This window comes from Lottia gigantea (genome assembly GCF_000327385.1).
Source record: "Lottia gigantea unplaced genomic scaffold LOTGIsca_10, whole genome shotgun sequence".
NCBI classification, from domain to species: Eukaryota; Metazoa; Mollusca; class Gastropoda; family Lottiidae; genus Lottia; species Lottia gigantea.
This window is the reverse complement of record NW_008706747.1, coordinates 2,130,237-2,142,987: the sequence shown is the minus strand read 5'-3', so window position 1 is coordinate 2,142,987 and position 12,751 is coordinate 2,130,237. Positions and strand designations below refer to the sequence as shown.

The following is a 12,751-nucleotide window of genomic DNA, read 5'->3' as shown; positions in this document are numbered from 1 at the left end:
TATTCTTGTTTCCTCTATTGTTCGTTTCGTTTTAATTTCAACAAGAGCCATTTCGGAATTTTAGACAACACAATTGACTGTACAAAATGTAGAATGGATTATAATAGTTATTATGTGAAACGAAACAATAGAAAGAATATTGTTATTTGAGTTCTAATCGCGTCTTATTGTGTTTATATGGATATATAGATTGATGATCAATACCATATTTCACTCAATAAGCTATATAGGATTAATGGGCTTTACAAGGTGAAAGACCGGCGTAATTGCCGCTAACGGAATCTTCGAAAGGCTGTGATATTTTGTGGAAAAGTAACTGATTTTTTTTAGAGCGAATAAGACAATGCTTACTGTATTTAGCAATAGGTATGAACATGTAAAACTATGAAGGAAAGACCATAAGAGTTTGGTAGTATCTTACAAAACTTCGAAAAACGCTTGACTGTATTTTTTCAAAAAATAAATACTTTATTTACAAGGAATTAGATACATGAAATGTACCGTATTTTACTCAATAAGACGCATACTGAATTGTTCGACAGTAACTATCAAAACTTTAAATTTGCAAGTTCAACCCATTGTCAACGTTCTTTTATTGCCGCCATAGTGCGTGTATTTATTATCAGGAATACGGTATATAGATCAGTCAAAGACTACAGTTAAACTCAATTAAACAATATTTATCGGATAAAGTGGGTAGTTGTTTTATGAGCTATTATTCAGGAAGAACTCAAATAATCCATGTGATCGATCTGTCACACCATGCCCCATCACGCCGTCGTACCCGTCACCCGTGACAATTTGTCCATCTATCTGGATGCGGGTTACTTAATTTGTTGATGATTCAGCTATCTACAAAATACGATTCAAAAACTAAAACTAAGACTACGACGATAACCAATATTATGTCGATTTGTCTCAGAATGCTCCATCACGCTGTCACGCCGTCACGCTCCATCACAATGTCACACCCGTCAAAACTTGCATGGACCTCAGTTGAAAGTCATCCATTCAGTCGGCTTTAGATGGCCAACAACGCTTTTTATACTTTCATTATCTGTTCACGGTAATGGAAGCGGATCTTTTTAAATTCCACAATCTGTACGATTCACAGGTAGCAGGTCTATAATGCCCTTAGTTGACCACCTCTTCTGAAAGCCATCATTACAATCGGTATAACATGGCCGACAATGTGTTACAAGTATCGTGTGCCGGCAATTATACCATAGAGAAACCATTAACACTAGTGTACTGGTGTTAGATCGCCATTAGAAAGTGATATAGGCTGTACTTTGGGATATAAAGGAATCCATTCTGATAATTGTTAACATCCCTCCATTGAAATGAACCACTCTACCTCAGCGCCACCTTGTGAGGCCACTCTCAAACTACTAGGTTGCCACTCTATTAAAGCACAGGAGACCCTTTTTGACCATTTTCCAAGTCTACGTGCAAGGCTTCTTTAACAGTGCCACTCCATCACAGCACTAGGTCCTTAATGGGCCACTCCCGGAGTTGACAGCGATATGCGTGCAAGTTTACTTTAACATTGCCTCTTCATCGCAGCTCTAGGTCCGTTTTGTACCACTCCTAAAGTTGGCATCTCCAAATCAGTGCCACCTTGTAGGGCCACTCCCAAAGAAGGCATCTACTTCTTGTTGTCCTTGTTGAGCCGACTCGGAGTCACCCCTAAAACTGACAGTTCTTAGCCGGTCACTCCACCACAACACTCTCATGGTGGGCCACTCCCGAAGTTGACATCATTAGTTATTAAATGCTAGAACTAAATAGAAAATGAATGTTAGTAAGACATGAACTCACATTGTGCCGCAAGACAATAGATTCAATGACTTTATCCATTAAATATTAAGGCCTGATTGTTTGGACTGACAGTCAGTAAATGCAGCCCATTGTTCTGGTTGTCTATTATCTTTAGCGCTTTGTTTATTTTTGATATCTTCTGAAAGAGGCTATTAGTTGAGCAAATTGATCGCTTAATGGCGATCGGAATCACGTCATGCCGTGGAGATTACGGCGCTCGTCAATGTTCGCGACCTGTGATTTGGGAAACGAAACCTACCGCTAGATCGTCACCTTTTATATTCGGTCAGTACAACAACTGCGCGCAGCCAATATAATTGTTGTACGCAACCAGTTGAACTTTTGTACGCAGCCAGTACAGCCTTTGTACAGAGCGAGTACAACTTTTGTACGCAACCAGTACAACTTTTGTATGCAACCAGTAGTGCGCAACTTAAGAAACTTTTGTACCCAACCAGTATAACTTTGTACGCAACCAGCTTACCCATTGTACGAAACCAGTACAACTTTTGTACGCAACCACTAGACCCTTTGTACGTAACAAGCTTACCCAGCTTACGCAACCAATACACCCTTTCTTGGCAGCAAGTACATCCTTTGTACGCAACCAGTACAAGTTTATTACGCAGTGAAAACAATCAAACAATCAACTTTGTGATAAGTTATTGGACGCGAATTGAATTTTGGGTAACAATTGATAATTCGCAGTTGACTGGAAGGTACCCGAGATTAAAACGCCATTCGTCAATACTGCCAGTGTTTCTAGCTTTTTATGGCTTTTAGTCTTTTTCCATTCTTATTGTTTCCACTATGGTTTGGCTTATTGATGAATTTAATAAGTTTTTATCACGCCGTATAAAAGGTATTGTGAAGAGGAAACAAAAAGCGGAAACAAAGAAAAGCCCATTCAAACCATTGAAATAAAAATGAAAACCCGTTTTGAAGCTCTAATTATATTCAGGTTTGATTGTAGATTCAAAAACGTTAAAATGATTTTAATGGTTTTTTGAAAGGAAGTTAAGATTTTATTAAACGGGGAGAAATTAAGACGTAAAACTCAATTTCCTTTGATAGTGATAACGCCCCACTTTCAGTTTGAATACGTTGTAATAGTTGTCAAAGGTTTAATTGAAAAGAGGGCGTGAAACTCCAATACTTTTGAAAGCTTTAACTCATTCAGGTGCCAATTGTGGCTATGAATGGAAGACGGTTAAGAATCAATCAAGTTTTTTTTAAAATAAAAAGAAAGGATATAAATCTCCATTTTTTTATTTTGATGGAGCGTAGTCAATATTTTGACTGTTATCAAATTAAAAGTGGGCGTGGTATATGGAAATATGAAATAGGTGGCATCTGTAAGGCTAGAAGATAATTATATGATTCATCAAGAAAGACAACTCCTCTTAGCTTAAAGCACAGGGAGAGATAACTCTATCTAGGTCAGAGATAAAGAGATACAACTCTGTTATCATAACGTTAGGTAATTCTATATAACACCATATTCAGTTAAAACCACTAGCAACGACAACTCTTGTTTTGTTTAAGGGCTGAAGAGAGACAACTCTGTTTTTTTAGGCATAAAGAGAGACAACTCTTGTTTTGTTTAAGGGCTGAAGAGAGACAACTCTGTTTTTTTTAGGCATAAAGAGAGACAACTCTTGTTTTGTTTAAAGGCTGAAGATAGACAACTCTGTATCGTTCAAGGCTTAAAGAGAGACAACTTTTGTTTAAGGGCTGAAGAGGGACAACTCTGTTTCGTTCAAGGCTTAAAGAGGGACAACTCTGCTTTGCTTAAACCAAGAAAAAAGTTGACCCTAGTCTTTTTTTCCAATCGAAAATACCATTCCTGAAGTCACCTATATAGAAGCTCTTTCTTTGAAGGATTTGTTTTTATGAATCTTCCTTGTACCGCTCTATATAAGAAATCGTTAAAAAATCAAAATAGCTATTGAGGATAGTTCTGGGTCTATATTGAACACAAAGACGACAATAAACCGTGGATGTTATCGACAAATTGTAAGAAAAGAGTCCACAAGAATCAAAACAAAGGTCGATATAATCTATATCCGATCAGAAAGATCATACAGTCATGGAGATTCCGAAAAGAGTCTCGACTGAAATTAGTCCTGAGCAAACCGGCAGAGGGTCCTGGGGATTTTAGAGAGATATAAGTAAGCTGAGAGCGAACGTTAATTTGTCATCTACCAACCATCCAACGGACAGACGAACCAACCAGGACCGTATCCGCAATAAGGTACAGAACAGTAGGATATAAAACTCTATTTTATTTCATTAGCCCAATAAGATACAGAACAGTAGGATATAAAACTCTATTTCATTTCATTAGTCCAATAAGGTAAGAACAGTAGGATATAAAACTCTATTTCATTTCATTAGTCCAATAGGGTACAAAAAAGTGAGGCATCAAAACACCATTCCTTTCAAAGTTATTTCACGACAATCGAAATACGGTATGAAATTGTCGATTGTCGTACTTATTGACACTATAGTTTAATTAAAAAGGCTTTGTCCACTTCTATAGAAGTTAATGTGTTTAATTCTAAAGCCTGTGAATGGAGCTAGATTTGATTGTTTTATAAACCAAATTAGAACAAAGAATATAATTAATAGAAAAACCTTTTATTATCAAAACGATTTTTGTACCGTGTATCGATTTGAGTAAAGCAAACAGTCGGATTTCAAGTCGGTGATTTGATTTGGTTTTGTTTATAGTCTTGGAAATGAATTGAGTTTTACATCCTACTGTATTTTGTATTCTGTATATTTGTACGGTGTAAGCCTATCGATTCGCTTAAAGCAAACAGTCGGATTTCAAGTTGGTGATTTGATTTGGTTTTGTTTATAGTCTTGGAAATGAATTGAGTTTTACATCCTACTGTATTTTGTATTCTGTATATTTGTACGGTGTAAGCCTATCGATTCGCTTAAAGCAAACAGTCGGATTTCAAGTTGGTGATTTGATTTGGTTTTTGTTTATAGTCTTGGAAATGAATTGAGTTTTACATCCTACTGTATATTGTATTCTGTATTTGTACGGTGTATCGATTTACGTAAAGCCAATATTCGGATTAAAACTTGGTGATTTAATCTATTTTTTTAAGTCGTGGAAATAAAAAAAATTCAGGGAAAGGATTTTTCCGTCCGTTTTTTTCTTGTATTTTTGTGGATTTAACGATTGTCTACATTCGGATTGTTGCTTCGAAAATTAAATAAAAGTTTTACGTCATATTTTTCTACAACTTCTAGCTCCCATGGAGGCTGATAACGCCATGAAGTGTACAGCGAGGGAAACGGAGCAGCGAAAGAGAGTACATACAAGATTGTAATCAAAGTAGAACGTAGAAACTCCTATCAAAGCCATATAAAGCGATTTAAATCATAATGTTAGTTTGAAAAATAATTGCTGGCAACGACATTCAGTGTACAACGGGGGAAACAAGATAGCGTGTGCTAAGAAATGAATGCAGAACGGAGAAAAGTCATTAAATTTGATACAAGTCTGATAAACATGAAAATTGTCCAGGTGGCTGTACATGGTTTTACCACTTCTAATTCAACAGAATTTGAAAAATCGGAATTACAAAAAAATACGATTGCATAAACGTCTTAAGTGCAGAGGTCAATTTAGAAAACATATAAATTATGAAATTAAAAAACACACCAAATAATATAAGATAGTCCAGGTGGTCTCAAAATCGTTCGTTTACATTCAAAACTTACTTAAACAGAATTAGGGTGAAAATTGAACGGTTTATATCATTAAATTGGAGGGGAAAAAATCCATAGAAAATGGTTTTATCATTCAAATGTTGATAATATCAACCATTTCAGATGTGAAGGGAATAATTTCAATAATTATATTTTGGAAAAAATGTATTTAAAATCTGTATGCACCATTTAAGTCATCAAAATTTAAAAAAAAAAACATTTAAAATGTATTTGGTCGATTTAAATAATTATAATTTGAAAAAAGATATTTTAAATGCGCCAGGGCCATTTAAATCATCAAAAATATCATTTAAAATTTCTTAGTGCGATTTAAATCATTATATTTTAGAAAATAATAGCTTTTAAATATGTATAGCCAATTCTTTTTTAGTCCAAAAATGTAACAAAGGCGGTTTTTGGTACCTAAATTAGTTTTTTTTTTACCAAATAAAAATAAGAAGCACAGGAAGCAAGATTCGAACGCACTGATAAGCATCGTTACAACTCACACGACGCGTTCGAGAATTATTACGTTCACGTCAACGGAAACATTACGTCGGTCGTAAAACCTCATAAACAGTCCGTTTGCAAAACAATGACACTTTTTTGAAAATTTTTATGGCGATTTGTAGAAGAGATAGGTTCCAAAAGGCGTAGATAAATTTCATGGAATTTTGAAAGTCTTATCTGCGGCCATTTATCTCGTGGAATGGAGCAGACGTCTTCGTCGGCAGTTTAGGTCAATTGAAAATTCAAGAATGGTAAACATAATCTTAAATATGAAACGCATATTTAAACATGAAACGCTTCGTTTCGTTATATATGAAACGAAGCATTGAATTTGTAGCATTCCGCTGTTCTCCTCGTTTAACGCTTGTTATTTGACGAACACACACAGACCCAGTGATTGACATCCGCCGGTTTATTCCATCACATCGCATTTCAAACTTGTCTTAATTGTTTTCACGAAATATTTACTTCGTTTCTTAATTTATATACCACAGTTTAGTTATGTACGCAGCCATTCCACACACGTACCACACAATGTCTTATCTCCGATCTCCAAGACGTAAATTTCATTACTCTCTGTTAAAATTCTGGATGATCCATTCTTCTCTAATAAATAGCATACATTTCTGAAAATGTTTCTTTCCTTTTGGTGTTGTTATCGGGTCGGGATTTTCTAACCCACCCAAAACTGTTGTTTTTGTACGGTGAAACGAAATGTGACCTCCCCAATTAACACATCATTGTAAGAGAAATATTAGTAAAAAATAGTTTATGTTTGACAGACCTTCCTAACCCCTGAAAGGTCATTTGCCATATTTGTTAATGTTACTTTTGTTACAGCTTTTCTGAAAATTTAGGAATCATACCAAGTTCCGCAAAAATTCTTTGGCCATCTCTATGCTTTAGTACCTAAAGTGCTTACAAGTGTTTGTATTTTCGGTTCAAATTTCGATGATATCTAATGTACAAATTAGGTGTTCAATAATTTACCAAACCGCAAATTTACAATGTTATTAGCTTACCAATTTACAAATTTACATGCTTACCAATTTACAAATTTACATGCTTACCAATTTTCAAATTTACATGCTTACCAATTTACAAATTTGTATGCTTACCAATTTACAAATAATTATGCTTAACAATTTACAAATTAGTATGCTTAACAATTTACAAATTTACATGCTTACCAATTTACAAATTTACATGCTTACCAATTTACAAATTAGTATGCTTAACAATTTACAAATTAGTATGCTTAACAATTTACAAATTAGTATGCTTAACAATTTACAAATTTACATGCTTACCAATTTACATGCTTACCAATTTACATGCTTACCAATTTACATGCTTACCAATTTACATGCTTACCAATTTACATGCTTACCAATTTACATGCTTACCAATTTACATGCTTACCAATTTACATGCTTACCAATTTGCAAATTTGTATGCTTAACTATTTACATGCTTAACAATTTACAAAAAAATTGTATGCTTGACAATTCACAAATTTGCATGCTTAACAATTTACAATTATACCTGCTTACCAAAGTATGCTTAACCATTTACATGCTTAACAATTTAAAAAAAATCAATGCTTAACAATTTACAAAATTCGTAATTATTATATCATTATTACCCCCCGACACTCCACCCGTTATAGTCGACCTCCCCTACCTAGACCAACGTATACCCATCTCCTTACAGCGATAATGAAACAACCATAACAAAAGCCTTTATATAATGTAGTTGATAAAAGCGAGAATTGTTTGGCTTTATGTATAGTTTTCTATAGATTTGTTAAGGCTTTATTAATAGTTTATTCTTTATCTAACTATTTATATCATGATTTTATTGTAATGTAGTTGTTTCAGAGGGTTATTAGGTATTTTACGTGCTGTACGAGTTTAGGCGTTGGTTTTGGACTTTGGTTTTGGACTTTGGTTTTGGACTCTGATTTTGAACTTCGGTTAGCTCAAGCAAATATGCTGCTTGCAACCTTCGGACCAAATGGATGCTAAATATTTCCGTTTAATTGTAGTCTATTGGTTAAGTATTTTTGACGAGTCTGGGCGTTAGTGCTTGGTCTTATAGTTCGCTCTAGCAAAGATGCTGCTTGAATCTTTCCGATTAAATGGAAATTAATTAAGTTTTTTCACGAGCTTGGGAGTTGGCAGTAGCTTGCTTTAGTATCGATCGTTTCCGGATAAGCATTGACTCATATTCAAGAAATCCAGACAAGTTTTTAAATTATTTCGTTTTTTAAAGAAAACTCAAGAAAACTCAACAATTTGTTTGTATCCGTATATTCACTAAGCATTGTTTGTACGATACTAATTCAGTAATTAAAAATGCTCATAAAACAAATTATCCAAATTATCTGCAGTTTTAAATCTCATAAATTAGGCCTCGATATAAAAGACATTCGTCAGATAATGACGACCCCTATTACTAATAAATTGAAACAAGTCTTTAATTTGACGAACAACCGTCGTAATCGGCGCATTAAATCACAATCTAGGCTCGTAATGACTCTGGCGACCGTCACTTTTTAAATTAATGAGAATTGGCTCCTATTCTATCGCCAGCTGAAGCCTGTCACGGTTGACAACAGGCAGACCATAACAGTCCCCCTTTTAAAGTCGCTGCTTTCATTAAAAAAAACCACGTTTATTTCTGTGTAGTGCAAGGTGGCTTGCTCCTTCCGGAGAAGAAAACCTAACAATTATCAAGTCGCTGTTCTTGTTACGAAAGAGCTCTGGAGGACAATTCACACTGCAGAATTCTAGATTATCCGGTCACTTCATTATGTAAGAAAAGGTTTGATAAGTACACTAGTTCGGTGTGCATAATGCCCATTCGTGTGGAACCCCAATAATAGTCATCGTCTATAAGTGAGCCCAACCACATGGTCAACTGATCTTTTCTTTGTTAGTCGTGATTTCAACATTACATAAGCATAATTAACTTAACTAATCGCGTCTACTTTACACCCAAACGTTACCAGGCAGCATGATCGAGTCTACCAATTTCATAAGCATAACATTAGAACATTAACATATATCTCATCTAAAAATATTAAAACAGAACCTAAAAAAAATGTTGTTGTTATTCAGCGTTTCACGCTGTGTGATCTTCAGTTAACTCTCATGTAACTAAACTGATCGCGTCTACAAAACACCCAAACACTCAACTATTCCAGACAGTATAATCGAGTCTACCCTCTTTGTGGCGTAACAACTGAAACGCATTCTAATGTGACGAAATGACTCTATGATAACAATTAATACAATAAAATAATGAAAAAGAGCAAACGAGTGGAATTGGTGATTTAAATCTGAAACATAAATCATACAAAAAGAAGTTTAGGACCATAATATCACATCTGCTTTCATAGTCTCGTTCAGACGAGCTTTCAAGTTTCGCTTTTTACCTCTGACTTTGTCATTCAATTGTGCATTGTAATGGCTGTGGTGCGGTTGTTTGATTACACAAGAAAGTAGTTCAATGATAATCGTTCTGTGTTCCGTTTATGTTCTGATGCTTTTCTCTGTCGAAGAATATGAAGCAGACGTAAAACTCCATTTTCTTCAAATTTCCTTTGATTCACAGATTACAACTTGTATCTAAAATGCAGATCTTGGTTTGTTTCGTTTTCTTTCTGCGATTTACTTCCGTTACCATCTATGATCTGATGAAATTGTCTTAGCCAACGAGTTCTAGATCAGTAAAGTATTTAACCAATCAAATGCTTTGTTCAATAAATTGAATTCCTCCGCTGGAAACGACCAAGCCTCAAATTAATCTTAATAAGTTCAATGCCGGTGGGAGGATAGGACGTAAAACTCCATTTCATAAAGCTATAGAGCCTAAGGAAGTAATAATTCACAGTCACAGATGTATTATGTTTCATCGTTTAGGGAAATTCCCCTAATATTTACGTCTATGAAGAGAAACTAGGCAAATTCCTCGGTCAGAAACTAAAGAAGGTCCCTAGCTGATCGTGGTTCAGATTTCAATGCTTAATATCGGCATGCTGGGACGTAAAACTCCATTTCAATTGGCGACAGACGCCTCCTCCCCAATTCCTTTCTGTACAGAGAAAAAGGGGAAGAAATTAGGCAAATTGCTCCGCTAACAACGACCAAGTCTCTCGATGACCGTAGTTCAGATTGTAATGTTTAATGGCGGCGGTATAATTGACTATAACAAGACGTTAACACAATACATGTATAATAGTTTCCATTATAAAGAAAATAATCCATATACAGCTTATTCTATTATCAACATTATAATGCCCGACTGAAGCCACGGAAAGCTCAATTGACTAACGACAATAGGACTAAGTGAGGACACGTATCGTCAATGAATAGACGTCATTGTGTATGATATAATAGAAAATTGAAGACAAATACTATACATTGAGCTCCTATCGACATCCATTCATCGTCCTTTGTGCGTTCATACTTCCACTATTGTCTGATAACGTAATGAAATCATCGCCAAGTCCATTCAATCTGATTTCGGCATTGTTCACAAGAAAATTGAAAATCATTGAGTCCCCATTCACCGCTATTCATACTGTATTCAAATACACTGCTTTATTCTTTGTTGTTTCAAAGGCAATGTACTCAATCCTTTTCAGTCGCGAGTTCTTTCTACGTGGCTGCACCTTAAAGACGTGCTCAGTCAGCCCTGGCTTATTTTTCCGGCTTGACTCTACGAATTTAGTCCGAATTATCTAATCTGACAACCTCATGTGGAATTCACTACCATCCCTACTAAATTTCTTGTCAAGGCAGTATGTTCAAAGCAGAAAGGGAAATAAATCTTCAAGAGATGAAACCGGAAGTTAAAATGTTTGCTTTCGGTTGCATCATGTTGGTATATCTTCGGAAGGGTAATTTTTGTATCAGACCCAGATCTTTTTGCTAGTATTCAGCGAAATATTTAAACAATATCTTTCAAGTGGGATAACTCTGTATTACTTCGTGATGACCTAGAACCGCAAACCGGAAGTGAAACCATGAGATTATAATCTCAATATGAAATAGCCATTGGGGCTGTGGTTCCGATCTAATTATTGGTTTTGCTGCTTTTTGTTTATGGAGTTCGTCAAGGTATTAGCTTCAACACAGAAAGGACCATAACTCTTTAGATGGTTGTTTCCATCAGATTCTTTTTCAAAAAAGAGAGACCCCAACTTCAAATTACGCAACTGACTTTCCACAACAGGTAAACATCCATCAAATGAATAGAAAAGCAAAACAAAGGATCGAGCATTAAAGACTTTTGTTTTCAGTCGCAAATTATTTCTGTTTGCATGCATTTCAATACTTTAATACAAAACTCTTTGAATTCCTATAGAAATCAGCACCAAAAGATATACCGAATGCCCCTTTCATGACAGTTCGGAAACAATGAGTGCAGTGGCTAAAAATGGTTTGCTGTGTACAAAACCGTGTTGACTTGTGAATTAATACAGACGAAAGAGGCATAAAAGAACAGGGGTAAAATCGGTAAAAGCCAGTCGATGGATTTTGTAAGGTTGTCAGTACGGATGACATGTTGGTTGGTGGATATGGATCTAAGATTTTGCCCTCACTAGAGTGCAGTGGTTTGCAATTTATCTTTGTGACATGCGACATGGCGAAAAGGCGTAGGGAATCAATTTTGAGTGTGTTCTTCTAGGCCTGATGGTTAACAGGCACAAAATGGGCTTCATTAAAATTACGGATTACAATGTTTAATGTAACGGAACGGAACTATTGAATATGGAAGCATATTCCATGACGTAGATATGATAGAATCTTTTTTATCCTTGTAAAACTACATTTTCTACATACCGATAAACTTTAATCTGGATGATGAAAAAAAAAGGTTAAAATAGTAAAAAAACTAATCAAAAAATGTGATTCGGATACAGTCTTCAGCCATCGGGCGGCCAAATTTCATAATTTGTCATTGAAATAACCGCATGACAAACTAAGCAATCAAAAAGGGCAAAAAATTCAAATTTAGGCTCCTGTTTTTGTCATATTGTCAGATCACGACACAGCTTTGTGTCTTCTTCAAAGGCTAGTTTAAAAATATGGAGTACATTATTGAAGACTTGAAAAGATTTTTTTTCTAAACAGAAAACGAAAGAATGTGCTACATTGAAATTTATCCGTTTTGTTTAATGTTTTTCTGTGTTTTTAGTATTGCCTTGTGTTATGCATTCACAAGAATAGAATGTAAAAAAATGGTAATTGAAGAAAACTAGAAAACGAAAATAAGTCGAATAGACTGTGTTGATAGAGAAACCCGAGGTGTCAGCAAAAATCTGAACCAGAGAAAAACGGAAAACGAAAGATGTCAAGCCGCGATGGGTCTCTTAATTATATCTATTGAAGTTTTTCTAAAGTCCATCACTCATCAATTTAGCGTATAATATATCCCACATAAACATGCCTTTTATCAGACGAGAGGGGGAGGTAACTCCCAAGACATTGAATACGTGACTCTCTAGTGTGGTAAGATAATTAAAGTCTACGAGAGCGTCTGGCCAATCGATTACGCGATTCTAGCAGGTAGTGTAGTTTTACAAATGGCCGCCATGAAAAGTTTGTGGAAGAAATTAGTATTTAATTCTAGTTAAATTGTCATTCGGCACCTGTCATCCAGTCTATCGTCGTATTGTTAG

At 35.3% G+C, this 12,751-nt stretch overlaps 1 protein-coding gene across 1 annotated transcript; it reads left to right on the top strand.

The window, feature by feature from the left end:
• Positions 1–7,192: 7,192 nt before the first annotated feature.
• LOTGIDRAFT_109290 (hypothetical protein) lies at positions 7,193–7,522 on the top strand (the record flags this gene model as incomplete). The annotated part of the gene is made up of 1 exon (XM_009046158.1): positions 7,193–7,522. A coding segment is annotated over one exon (330 nt), but the record flags the coding sequence as incomplete, so codon positions are not given.
• Positions 7,523–12,751: the final 5,229 nt, after the last annotated feature.